The sequence below is a fragment of the Geospiza fortis genome, unplaced genomic scaffold (assembly GCF_000277835.1).
Source record: "Geospiza fortis unplaced genomic scaffold, GeoFor_1.0 scaffold173, whole genome shotgun sequence".
Taxonomy (NCBI): Eukaryota; Metazoa; Chordata; class Aves; order Passeriformes; family Thraupidae; genus Geospiza; species Geospiza fortis.
This window is the reverse complement of record NW_005054334.1, coordinates 5698753-5712620: the sequence shown is the minus strand read 5'-3', so window position 1 is coordinate 5712620 and position 13868 is coordinate 5698753. Positions and strand designations below refer to the sequence as shown.

The 13868-nt window shown below is 36.0% G+C and overlaps 1 protein-coding gene across 4 annotated transcripts in view; it reads left to right on the top strand.

Moving 5' to 3' along the window:
• Nucleotides 1-13868, top strand: part of ATF7IP (activating transcription factor 7 interacting protein) — an 82575-nt gene that overhangs the window by 29719 nt on the left and 38988 nt on the right. For 3 of the 4 annotated variants that reach the window (XM_031057780.1, XM_031057777.1, XM_031057778.1), the window contains exons 2-4: nucleotides 5382-6439; nucleotides 10754-10840; nucleotides 12875-13020. In XM_031057780.1, the coding sequence (XP_030913640.1) occupies nucleotides 5389-6439; nucleotides 10754-10840; nucleotides 12875-13020 (1284 nt within the window). In that variant the 5' untranslated portion in view covers nucleotides 5382-5388. Of the gene's footprint in view, nucleotides 1-474; nucleotides 491-5381; nucleotides 6440-10753; nucleotides 10841-12874; nucleotides 13021-13868 lie in introns of those variants that run through there. The other variant, XM_031057779.1, reaches the window with a different exon arrangement.

Below are 13868 nucleotides of genomic sequence, written 5' to 3'. Positions count from 1 at the left end.
TGGGGTTTTAATTACAGTTCACCTTGTTCTGCTGTGTATGCACTAGGTGAAATAGGGCAGGATGGTGACGTAATTTTTTTCTTAGAAAATGGTATATTTTTCTTCCTACTCTCAGGTAACAGTAACATAACTTCAGCCTAAAAGGGACAAAAACTGAAATCGTCTGTGGTGTGCTAGAAGAGGTATTATTTGCACATACAATAATCATGTGATATCTGTTTTGTTTATTACATTTAAAAACAAAGGCACAGTTGTATGTGGAGCTCAGTAAGCTGGTGTGTATTCCATTCAGCCAGATCAGTAGACTTGTATTATTGGTAGAAAACCAAATTATTGGTGCATTATTTAATTGTGTCTTTTATGAGAATAGCTCTCAAACAAGATTTTTTTCCTTCTTTGAAAATAGTTCATAAATTTCTGACAACTTATATCAAAATTGCTATGGAGGATTTCAACTGACAACTGCTTTTTATGAATCACTACTTAAAAGGTAGGTTTTATTCACCACTTTCATTATCTGGAAGTCTCCATCTAGAACACAATATTCATGACCATTTGCTGCTTCACTTTCTTTGATTTGACTATGCTACATTTTAAGTAGGCTTGCACATTTGAGTGCTGATGTTCATTATCAGTGAATTTTACTTCTTCCATGCAGTTCTTGTGCTTTGACAAACGTTTTACGGTTGTGGCGCATTTGGCTGGTGCTGCATGCCCTCGAGGAGCCCTTTGCTGGTGCTGTTCTAGACCCGTGATGTTATGCAAAACCCATTACGCACTATTGTTCAGATTGCGGCTTCTCCCTCTCCCCCCCCCCCCCCTCGTTTTTCCATGACCTTCCCTTTGTCTGCTGCCTGTCACTAGGCAGGATTCAGGCAGCTCCATGCTGATTGGCTTCTCTTTCTGAGCAGCTCATGGGCTGCTTACCTGAGCACATGATCATAGGCTGATGCATACCAGCTAATACAATCCTTTCTTGCTTTAGAACTGTGGTCTCTTTACAGAATAAGAATAATAAAAAATGAAGAAATAGAGGGAAAATGGCTCAGAAAAGAGATCTTCTTGCATTCCTAGCTGCACTGGCACGTTTTGTGCCATTTAGCACACATTTTGTCGTGAGAAGAATTTCTAAATTTTGGAGGGAGTTGCCTAACAATGTGTTCATGTCTCACATGACTAATTAGATATGACTTTAAAGCTTAAAATGAAAAAGGGAGTTTTTGTATCTAAACAAATGAACACAATGTGTACGTTGGCCTGTCAAAATTGTTGCCTTTAAAAAAACAAAAAAAGTTAGCCCAAAGCCTGTGTCCTTATTTACAGCATTTAACCCTTACACAGGTAGCTGTACATGCAGAGTCATTTTGTTTTGACGCATACAAAAGCCATTCTTTGAAATAAAAGGTGCTACTCTGTTGGCTTGGTGCCTGGGTCATTGGTTTCCTCCTTGTGGCTTGGTCACAGGATGAGAAAAAAAAGAAAACACCCAAGCATCAGGTAAGGGAGGTGTTTAACAAACATAGCTAAACTTCATGTTGTTAACTATAATGGGAGACTACCAAAATGCTTTAATTTAGAATAGTAGTAGCTTGATAAATTTACTTGAAGATAAAATTACTGAATCCATGTCATTTGCTCTGTTGCTCCTTGAAGGGATACATCTTGCCCCTTTGAAAGACTGGAAACCAGTATTTATCAAATGGTGGCTGACTGGCTTACACTGGTGTGACCAAGCCTGTCTGGACTGGCTGCCAGTTGATTTGTTTTCTTTACATTCAGATCTCACGTGAGTCTGTTCTTTGGCTGCACTGTGCTCCCTTGTGGGTATGGCTGGAAATGCTTAAAAACTGGTCTGCCCTTAAAAGATATTTTAAAACATCATTTTTGAAGATGAACCCAAAACATTGGTTTGCCTCATCTGTGCTTATAATTTTGTCACAGTCGTTTTTATGGAATATTTTTGGTAGCTTTAAGCAAATACTCTTTGGTTTCAAAAGACTGTGAGATTGAGCAGGAAAATATGCATGAGTTACTCCCATAACCATTTAACAATGGAATTTTGAGAAGCCTGTATTTCCTACAGGTTCTTTCTAGAACTGTGTTAGTGCTTTGTTTTTAACTAGATTTTTGATAATATCCGAAGATAAAAAGTGAACAGAATTTTTAAATATATAAGCAATTCAAGCTTGTTCATCCTCTTTTTTTTCAATAAAAAGTAAGGGTGCATGAGTATAAAGGGATTCTGATGTTTGAATTTTTTTAAGACTGCTCTTCTTGGCAAATTTAAAAAGAAGTGTCCTTTATTTTCTTTGTATTTACTCTGTATTAAAAATGTTAATAAAAAACTGCTTAGTGACTTAAGGAAATTAGAACAGCAAATATTAATTTATTTTAAGTTATATGGTTATTCAAGTGATGCACTTACAGATTTGATTTTAAGATGTGTAAATGTTACATTAATCTGCTAGTGTATTTTCTGGTCATAGGAAAAGTAAGACTGTGAATTTTGCAATATATTTTGAAAACTCTGGGTAATGCCTGTAAAAGAAAACGCTGCAGTCTGGGAGATCGAACTATCCTACTGTAACTTTGATGCAGAGGCCCTGTTCTTGTACTGTGCTACCAGAGGGTTCTCATAAGTGGCTCATCTATTAGGAGTTCTTGGACTTGTTCAATGTTAGCCAAACCTGATTTCTTTCTCCAAATTTCCTTTACAAGATAAAAATCTGTAACAGCATGTGTGTTGGTTGTAGGGGTTTATATGAATGAAGGGGTTTAAATCATGTGAATATGTCTGCCTTCCATTCTGAGTTTGTGGGAAGACAGAAGGGATGTGCTTTTTGTACTTTCAGGTCTAAAATACTTGCATTAAATGTATTCTCTTCTGAAGGAATATGAAGAAATTTTATTTACCATGTGGACAGCTCTGGAAAGGCATTAACAGCTCACCTGGAGTTCATAAGTTGTCTGACTGAAAATGGTTATGATGAGAACCTTTTTTTCAACGCAAGTAGACTGGTGTTTCAGATCAGTGTGTCTGTAGGTGTTACATTTTGCTCCCACTAGTGGCAATGCAGTAGTAGACAATGCAGTTCAGAAAATCTAGGTCATAATGGCAAAAAAATCATCATAATGGTATTGTTGCGAGTTCATGAATAGACCTGATACAACTTTTTGTCAAAATTTGTTCATCTGTTCTTGAGGTGTGAGTCAAACTGTTAAGTACTATCAGTAACATGAGTCTGAGGATTCTAGATTATTTTGCAGAAAAGAATTTTAAAAAAGGATAGTGGAAGTTCAGTGCTAAGTTAAAAGGAAATATAAAAAATTGCTTTGTGCTTTGTCCCTGTTTTTGTCAGGTCGCATTAACTAAGTATGAAATAAGCCTTAGAATTGTAATGTGAGGTACGTCATGATTGTGGGCTTTACAGTAGCATTCACATTGTCCTTTAGAATATGTATTCTTACCTTACAATGTAGAATATTGTAGTTAGGGATAAATGTTAAACAATTTCTTCACAAAAAATTATTCCAAATAAACTAGGAAAGATCCAGCAAACTAAAATGATAGGAGCTAAAGCATGTGACCCATGATGAGGTGCTGAGGGAGCTCAGCAGCTTCAGTCTGCTGAAGAGAAGGCTACAGGGCAATCTTAGCATTGCCTAAATAAAACTTGTAGATGAGGTCGGCTACAAAAGAGAGTGGAGCCATTGTTTTTTAGAGGCTGTGGCATCTGTGTTCTGAATTTTACAGCTTGGTTCATAGAATTATCAAATATCCTGAGTTGTAAGGGACCCACAGGGATTGAGTCCAACTCCTCACCTGGCACAGGACACCACGAAGAATCATTCCACCTGCCCATTTGGTTGTCCAAATGCTCCTGAGTTTGTGGTTACACAAAACTGTCATTGATCTGAGCTAGTGTTGGCAGTAGTCCTGCTTTCTTTTACCAAAAAAATTTAAAGTCATTTATATCCCACCTGAATAGACAAAATGCAATCTATTTATTCATTTCTTAGCTCTGTAAATGAAAATTAATTGGGAGCTGACACAAAATGAATCATACTAAGTATTTAAAGTGCATCCTTTGCCTAATAATTCTCCTGTGTCAGTGTTATAAACATTTGTCTATCTGGTCCTTGTGGTCAGAAAAGTCACATTCAGATAACTGATGATTTTTCTCTTTAATTCCTGTTAATATAATTTTTGCATGTTTTTGAGAAACTTAGTAAAGCTGTATGAGTGGTGGGAGTAACTTTATGATGGTTTGTAGCTTCAGGAGACTTCAATTGGTTAGCACGAGCTGATTCAAATCTTAGTTGTTGAGTTACATTTAGGATATAGAAACTTTCTTAGCTGCTTTCTGCTTCCGAACATTATCTTACGTAATCCTTTAAAACTAGACCATTAAGCAAGACCACGTGGGGAAAAAAATATATATTTTAAAAATCTCTATGGATTTGTTTCATTTAATGGAAACAGATGAAATCAGATTTTAGTGTATTTCAACAAAATTATTATAGCTTCCTAGGTAATGCTGGATTTAACTCCATGTTTTGATTTGAGGAAATAGATTTTCTAACATTTTTCTTACACTTTTTATAAACATTTATATTTTTCTTAATACTTGTGTGGGTGGATGGAATGAATATAACTGTTGAGGGCAAACCCACCAGTTTTCCTTGAAAGAGGGAGTTTTTCTACAAGGTGCTCCAATAGCTATAGTTTTTATATCCACAAATAGTCTTAATAAAATGTTACTGTAAACTGAATGAAAGTGGACTAAAAATCCAAGTTCATTTAACCATTGTATAGATGTGGATGATGAAAGTCTATTGTATTTATGTGGAAAAAAGTATCTTAATGATACACTGAGAAATTCTTTATATATAATGAAGTTTTCTTAAAAGTGATTTGATACAAAAATCTTTCATTTACCCCAGTTATTAATTCTGCTTGTAACTTATGAAATTAAATATATTTGGAAGGATGGAAATATTCTTGATCCATCAGTTTCCATTTATTTTTACCTTTTGATGAGAAGAGAGGCTGCTGGCTCTTACCTTAGTATGATATCTATTTTTAATAGAATATTATGAGACAGGTGGTCTAAAATGTGTAGTTAGAATATTACTGCATGTCTTAGTGTGACCTCTGTGACCTTTGCATAAATGTGTTTGTGCAGCATACAGAGAAACTTGGATTCAGTTTTTGGGAAGTCAGATGAAGTTTAAGTGTTGACAGGTGTTTCTTTGTTTTTGTCAGACCATTTCAGCTGGTTTACTTTAAAATGTGCTAAATGTTACAGTCTTTCTTAGTAGCAGTGTAATATGACAGTGTTAAATCTTTATCTTCACAGTTGTTTCTGAATTTTTTTAAGGGCTAAGATGGATAGCACAGAGGAACCTCAGAAAAAAGTCTTTAAAGCACGAAAAACAATGAGAGTAAGTGATCGGCAACAACTTGAAGCTGTCTATAAGGTTAAAGAGGAGCTGTTGAAGACAACTGAAGTGAAACTGTTGAATGGAAAACATGAGAATGGAGACTCTGATATAAATTCCCTTTTAAGCAATACAGATTGTACAGAAGTCAAGAAAGAAATTAATGGCATGGTTGACTTGTGTGTTAACTCTGAAGAAGGAAAAACAGCTTGTGATGAAATTAGCAAGACCAAAAGCCCTGAAAGTAGGGCAGGAAACATGGCCAGTGACATAGAATCCAAACCTCTAATGCTGTCTTCAGAAAATTTTACTCCTGAACAAGCTAAAGATGCTGACATTGCAGTAAAATGTGAGGCTGAAAATGGAGTTGGTAGCAGTAAAGATAATTTCCATGAAGAAAATAATAAAAAAGATCATTTGGACCAAAGAAAGAATGATATCCCATTGGAAGGTGAAAGTAAACCAGTCTGTTTAGCACCAGATATTAGTGACTCTTCTGAAGAAAAGGAAGAAACAAATTATTTACCTGTTAATTCCAGTTCATCTGGTGGTGAAAAGAGGACTGAAGAAGTAACTGCTAAAGAGGTTGTTGGAGAAGCAGCCATCTCTAGCAGTATGGAAGCTGACCAGGAAAAACAAGAAGGCAGTGCAGGACCTGCAGAAACCACTGTTTCAAAGACAATAGATGAGCCAAGTGAAAGTATCTTGGACAATACGGACTCTATGGAAACAGATGACATTATTCCAATTCTGGAAAAACTAGCCCCTGCTGAAGATGATCTGAGCTGTTTTTCTAAAAGTTCTCTGCTTCCAGTGGATGACACAGTCCCAGATTTAGAAGAGAAAATAGACAGTTGTTTGGGTTCACCATCCAAGCAGGAAAGCAATGAAAGTCTGCCAAAAGAGGCTTTCTTAGTACTGTCTGATGAAGACGATCCCTGTGATGAGAAGGAGGAACTTGTTGAAGGGATATTGCCAAACAAGTCAAGTCTTCCAGGTAGGAATTTTCTAAATGGTTCATTTCCATTCAAGTTTGGGATTTTGTTCATTTCTTAGAATGACACACTAGTGTCAGGTTTCTAAATCAAAGAGGCAATCCTACCCACCAATAATGTTATGTAGTCTTCGTTTTCAAGGGTGGTATTTAAGGCACAGGAAAAAGACTTTGCACTGAAAAATGGTCATCTTCCAGATCTGGAAGATGACCGTTTGATTTTGATTTTTTTTGTTTATTTGTTTTGGATTTTGGTTTTAGGGTTTGTTTGTTGTTTTCTTGTTGGTTTGCTTTGGGTTTTTTCATACTCTCTAAATTTAGGTGCCAACTTGGATGAGGTAGTGGGTAGAAAAAGAGGAAAGATGAGTAATTGTCAGAGAGGGAACAGAAGGATTTGGGAGAAGAGGAACTGCATTCATTTACTGCTTTCACAGGGAAGAAAGTATTTCAGCTTTCTCTAGCATGCAAATAAATGATAAGGAAAACATGCATATAATCCAAATGTGCTTCATCTTCTCTTTTAACTTTTTTTCCCCACTGAAAGACAGTATTGGAAAAGTTTAATGAAAATGCATGTCATGTATTGTTTTTATATGACATAGCTTTTATTCATTTAACTCAGTGGTTTTTATCTAAGTTTTCTTTGATAACTATGGCAACTGATTGATGCTTTTAGATGTTAAATGTGGAATCTCTTCATGTAGTTAGCAGAACATTTTTCTAAGTTATACTCAATGGATGTCCTTTGTAGTATACTGTTTAATACAGTTTCGTAAGCTTTTTTTCTTTTTGATAATGGACAGTCATTGCTGTACTATTGCACTTCTGAAAATAAAACAGATTAATAGTTTACAAATAAGTTGACAGTGTTCTTTTATATGTAATTAAGAGAGATGTTTCAGATTATCTTGGGGATGGAATTATTTTGTTGGGTTTTTTTCATCCCCATCTTTTCCCCAGCCCCCCCCCCCCATATAGCTTTTATTAAATTATGACCATATTAACCCAAGTATGCTTAAATGTGGCTGACTGTAGAAATTTCATAGCTTAAATAAGATTCAGGTTTTAGTCTCTGGGAAGTTAGTGACCATGGTTTCTCAAATCTTGTTTTACTAATGATCAGACTGTGGCATTCTGAGTCTTCAGTCTCTGAAACAGCTGGAGAAACAGGGATAAGAGCATCTCTTCAGCCCTGTTTTAGACTCCTCCTTTTCTAGTATTTACCTTTAAATAATGCTAGTTAAATGGAGATAAGGTAGGTTCCATAGTTTCTGCTAAGGATCTTATTTAAGCATTAGCTGTTGTCAGTGAGATTGAAGAAGTGATACCATTGTTCTGCACTGAAAGTCTTCCAGAAGTTCTTGGAGGTGGGAGAGAGGCAGGGGGAAAGAAGGTTGTGTGTAGTTGTGCCAAAATTGTAGTGTTAAAAATCCTTTTATGAAAAAAACAGTACAAATAAATTGGTTATCTTTGTTTTCACTGCAGTTTAAGAGTTCTCTCATTGAAGCCATTAGGTTTACTTTTTTCAACTTACCCAATGAGAAAACACTCTGGGGTCACAGGGGAATTTGCTATGGAGCAAAAAGACTCAAGTGAATATTAAATACTGGACTACAATTTGCAGAAGTCTAAAATTAATGTATCCAGCAATAGATTTTTAAGATTCTAAATTCTGGTGACAAGACAAATGCTTTTGACTAGTTGTTTTATTTATTGGCTAATAGCAGTTTATGACTCTTACAGTTGTGTGGCTGTAAACTGAGACTGTTCATGAAACGAAAATTGGTCACTGTGATGTTCTGCCTTAACCAGCAACAAAAATAATAGCAGAGAGGTTGCATAGGCAGGAAACAGTTGTATGAGAAAACAGGTAGAGTTACCTTATAAAGAGTAACTTTTGGAAAGGGTCTTGGAAAATTAAAACTGTGGAGACCGTATGGAGATCATTTCAAGATGCTGTATTGGAGAAACAGGTGCAAACTGCTCAGTTAAGAAGCAAGATTTCAACAAGTCCAGATAAAAGCCATCATGGCTAAGCAACAATGAAAAAATGGTACTAGAAGACTTTATTCAAATGTACAGATTAATGGAATGTCTTTCCCAAGTGGAATTAGTAACTATAGTAGCTAAGTTGTCACAGATTTTTTTAATGAAAGATCATACATTAGAAAGCCTTGGAGCTTTTTGTGTAAGCAAACAAGCATGTGACAAGGAAGCCCTCATGTGAATTATCTTTGATATCCAAACACAAGTGATTTCTTATCAAGAAATTTTGGAAATGAAGCAGTAAAGCAGAAAGTCCTCGTGGAGGAAATAATCAGCTAAAGAATAAAAAATAAATTCAGAGTTCCAGAGACTAGTTCCAGAGACTGTGCTGTATGACAGAATTAATAAATAGTCTAAAATGAATGGTAACTAGTGGTGTCACAGTTTGCTGATACGAAGAACTGGAGAAGAATTTTACAATGCTGATTGACTGAGAAACAAACGTGACAGGTGAAATTCATAGTGGTTATCTGCAAAGTGGTGCATGTGAGTACAAAACTCATAACTTCATCAGAAGGTAGAACTGACGCGCCACTCAATAAAAATATTTCAGGATTATAGTAGGTGCTTTTGAGAAAACCTTGATAAAATGGCAGTTGAAAAAATCAAGTGAAAAATGATTGGAATCAATTAGGAAACAGGAAAACTTTACTATGATACACCAAGCTCATAGGAGGCTGACAAGGTTGCATTCATTGCTTCTGCTTGTCTAGCATCAAGATAATGAGATCACAGCTTAGCAGTGGAAACTAAGCTGATAACCAGTTGTGAGATCTTAACTAGAGAGGTCTGCTGTGAATCATGTTGAAACCACTTGTAGTTAAATGACAGATATGTTCATAGTAATGGAAGTTAGTAAGGAAAGGGCTTTCTCATCCCTGAAATTACTTGTCCTCTATATTAAGATTTTTTGGGGGGAAAAAAAAATATATATATAAAGTTTTTTGAAAAATAAGACCTCAGCTTTGAAGCTTGTAATATGTTTTAAAGACATTCTAGGTATGTGTATCTTTCCATGGGATATTTGTGTCTTTCAGCTGAATATTAAAATCTCTGAGTTGTGGGAAAAGTTGTCTTAAACTTAGCAATTCTCCTTTAGATTCATAGGTAAATGAGTCCTATTTTATTCATAGCAATTAAATACACAGTTTATCTATAAGTCTTAAGAAGCAGGTGGCATAGGCATTATGCTGATTTATTACCTTAAAAGTTAATCATATTTGGATTGAAGAATTTGTATTATTACTATTATTTTTACATTTATAAGAAAAATTAAAATCCCATAGTGCCAGGTTATTGGGTTTTGACTCCTCCTTTTTCTGATTTATTGGGTAACTTGTTTTAAGTCATTTAAATGTTCATCATAATAGAAGGGAGACTTAAGTTAAGAGAGCATCAAGCATACCTTTGCAACCAGAACTTTCCTTAGAAAAGCCAGTAAACTCTCCTGTAATAACAAAATGAATATAGGAAAATGAAGTGTACAGATCAAGATGTGCATAAGAGTGCTTACTTGCCTTCTTATATGCTGGATAGATTTTACTGTAATCTTAAAAGCAATAGAAACACATAATGGAAGCTTGTTTCATTCACATTTGTACAAAACACATAATGGAAGCACATGGAACATATAATAAAATTTTTCAGGAAGTGCTACCATTTTTATCTTTGTATGTTTGATGGCTTCAGGTTTTTCTTCTTTTAAGTGTTTCCTAAACTGAATATTTTTAAATGGCTAGTCTTAAGTTGTGATACTTTGTATTAGCGAGAAACTTCAAATTAAAATTCATATTTGTTAACCTAAATCTAGGCCTTTCCTACCATTAAGATTATGGTTGAAGTTGCCAATTGTAAATAGAGAAACATATTAGTATTTTAGTATTTTGTTACTGAAATTTTTGTGCTTTGTCACTAAGTGGGGAAGTAAGCTAAAATAAATTGTTGAGAACTTCAGCTGCATTAAAAATATATCATATTTCAGAAGTAACTGAAGCATGTTTCCCTCATAATTACACTTCGGTAATTCTGGTTAAAATGTTAAGCAAATTCAAAAGTGAGTCTTAATGTGTTGCATGATAGTTCAAATTTTTGTTTTGAGGGTATTCCCTTAGTTTTTTCATATCTGCATTCCCTCTTTGTCATGATTATTTCTCTTGCCTTCCCTCACATGGTTTTTTTTTCATATGTTTTTTACATTAATTAGTCAAAATAGGACTGTTACAAGACTTTTGTAGATCTCAGAAAGTGTGGATTTTTTTCTTCTGTTTATAGAAGAGGTGGAGGGGGAGAGAAAAAAGGAATGTGAAGATAAAGAAGGAGAAGAGGCCCACAAAGAAGAGGAGATACAAATAGAGAAAAGTATGTAATGTTAAAACCATTGTGTTTCACTGTGTTGTATATTTTAGAAGCACAGAATCATTAGGTTTGGAAGGGACTTTCGATGATTATCTAGTCCAATGCCCCTGTTAAAAACTGGGTCAATTAGAAAGCAATTTGCCCAGAACTATGTCCTGACAGGTTTTGAGTATTTCCACAGACTAAGATTCCACAAATTTCCCGTGTTCTGATCCCAGTGTTTGACCACCCTCACAGTAAAAAAGTTTTTAAATGTTTGAGTGGAAATTCTTGTATTTCAGTTTACATCCATTTCTCTTGTCCTGTCGCTGCTACTCACTAAGAGTCTTGCTCTGGTTATTCTCCACCTGTCAGGTAATTCACACCCATGATAAAGTCTTCCCCAATGGCCTTCTCCAATTGAACAATTCCAGCTCTTGATGAATGCTCCTATCTCAAAAACATCTTGGTGACTCTACACTGCACTCTCTCCAGTATGCTCCCATATTTTTTTGTAAATAGAAACCCAGAACTGGACAAAAGACTCAAGGTTCAGGCTCACATTCCCTGGTTAGAGGGGAACCTCTAACCTCCCTCAGCCTGCTGTCAGTACTCATTCTCAGGCAGCCAAGAATGTTGTTGACCTTCTTTGCCAACAGGGCACATTGCTGGCCCATGATCAGCTTCATATACATGGAGACCACCAGGGCCTTTTCTGAAAAGGGGTTTTCCAGCCAGTGAATTCCCAACCTGTACTAATGCATGGTTTTATTGCTATCCAAGTGTAGCACTTTGGCATCTCCTTTTCTTAAACTTCATGAGGTTCTTGCTTGCCCATTTCTCCAGTTTGTCAGTGTGACTGAATGGCAGCATAACTACTTAGGAGTGTACAAATCACTCCTTCCAGTTTTGTATCACCTGCAAGTGGCTGCAGATATCTTCTTACCCCATTATCTACGTCATGAATGAAGGTGGTGGTGTTGGTACCAGTGGCATCTGCTGGTGTGCATTACTGAGCTCCAACTGGACTATGTACCAATAATGATGGCTCCTGGAGCCCAACAGTTGAGCCAGTACAATTATCTAGGCCATACATCAAGAATTTGAAGATGGTTTAGGTGTCAGAAGCATGATTAAAGATGCTCTCCTCTCATCCACTGAGCTAGAGGTCTCACCGTAGAGGGCTATCAGGCTGATGGTGCCTGATTTCCCCTTGATAAATCCATTCAATTCCCCATCATCTTCTTGATAGGCCTTGAGATGATTTCTATCTAGATTTACTTGCTCCATCATGTTCCCAGGGATTGAAGTAAAGCTGATAATCCTCTAGTTCCCTGGGTCCTTGTTATGTAAATCTGGAGATTATTTAAAAGCAGATGTCCCTCTTGTCCTCAAGAACCTTCTGGACACAGTGCCAGGAGCTGGAGGAGTGACTGAGGTCTCTTGGGTTCTTTTGTGCTTCATCATTGTAAAAGTCCTTTTTAATAATAATCTAGTTCTGTTTTGAGCCTGTTCTTTTGTTAGTTTTTTACTTTCCATCTTAACCAAGAAGTGAAAAAAAAGTTTGAATGGTTTTTCAGTCAGGTGTTGGAGGTACAAGTTAAAACTTCATGGCAAGTAAATACAGTTAATTGCTGGCATAGTTAAGTGAGATGTAGTTTTATTTGGCTGGAATTCTGAGAAGAGGATTCCTTTTTCAGAAGGAGATTTTCTTTTGCTTCTCAGAAGCCATGTTTCATTACAAGATAGTGCTGATAGGAGCAGGATGAACTGGAGGGAGGCTCTGGAGAGAGGACTGGTGGTAGTAGAATCATTTTGTATTTAGCACAGTGGCTGGGTGAATCACAAAGCAGAACTGACAGACAGGGCAGTAATGTACAGATGCCAGAAGGACTGGTTTTGTACTTGGATGTCATCAAGCATGTTTTTCCAAAGGCGTTCCTACAGGTTTACCATGAAAAAGCTTAAACTGAGAACAACTTCATGGTAATTATGGCATTCTGAAGATACCTGTTTTTTCAGGAGTTCCTCATGAGCAGTTTTATCTAATTGTTCCAGATGAAGCATCAAAGAGAAAGCGTTCCAAATCTGAGGACATGGACAATGTTCATTCTAAACATCGTCGGTACATGGGAGAAGATTATGAAGCAGAGCTCCAAGTCAAAATTACAGCCAGAAAGGATGTTGACCTAAAATTACAAAAGGTAAAATAGAGGTGCAGAGCAGAGAACATAAACACATGCCTGTCACTTGTGTTACCATCTTTGAATTAGCAGTCCTTTTGCGCACACTGTGTCCCCAGACATTTTCTCTTTTTTGTGGTTGAACATTGGATGTAATTCAAATAACAAAGGTGTTTAATTCTTATAAAGTTCTACATAGCCCTCCTTTTAAGAAGAGACCAAATACCATTTGAAAGCTATGCTGCAGGAGTTATATTTGAAATGTATAAAATTCTTGAAGTCTCATGTGACTCTAGATGGAAAATGTTAGTAAAGGATGTATTTCACCATGATGATTTATATGTGATGCACTTTATTCTGTGCCTAGCTTTTAAAAAAAGGCAGTCTCCAAAGAAGAGTGTAATCCACCTGGCATTTTGCAGATTTTTGTAGAGCTGTTAATAGCCTGATTGCACTATTGCTGTATAAGGAACCTGTGGTCTTGAAGAAAAGAAAATTGTGCTGTTCTTCTGTTAGTTCATTAGCTAGCATGTGTTGCAACTTCATTAATTGTAGGATGGCAAAAACTGAACCACATTAGTGGCTTATTTATTTTTATTTCCTATGAAAACTTTTTAAAGTGCAGTAGGTATAGATGGGAGAAGAATATTAAATAATAACTTCTGTCAAGTGAACTTTGTGAAAACCAGTCTTTTCTTACGTTTTTAGCTTCTGCAAAAAAGGCAGCACTGAATTTTTGCTAGGAGAAAATATATTGCAGAAAAAAGTTTTTGTTGAATGTCTTAAGTTTTTGTTCATTGAATGCCAATGTCCGTCTCAAAAATAGAAAAGTAAGAAGAACAATTAACTTGTGTAAGCACTGGACTTTA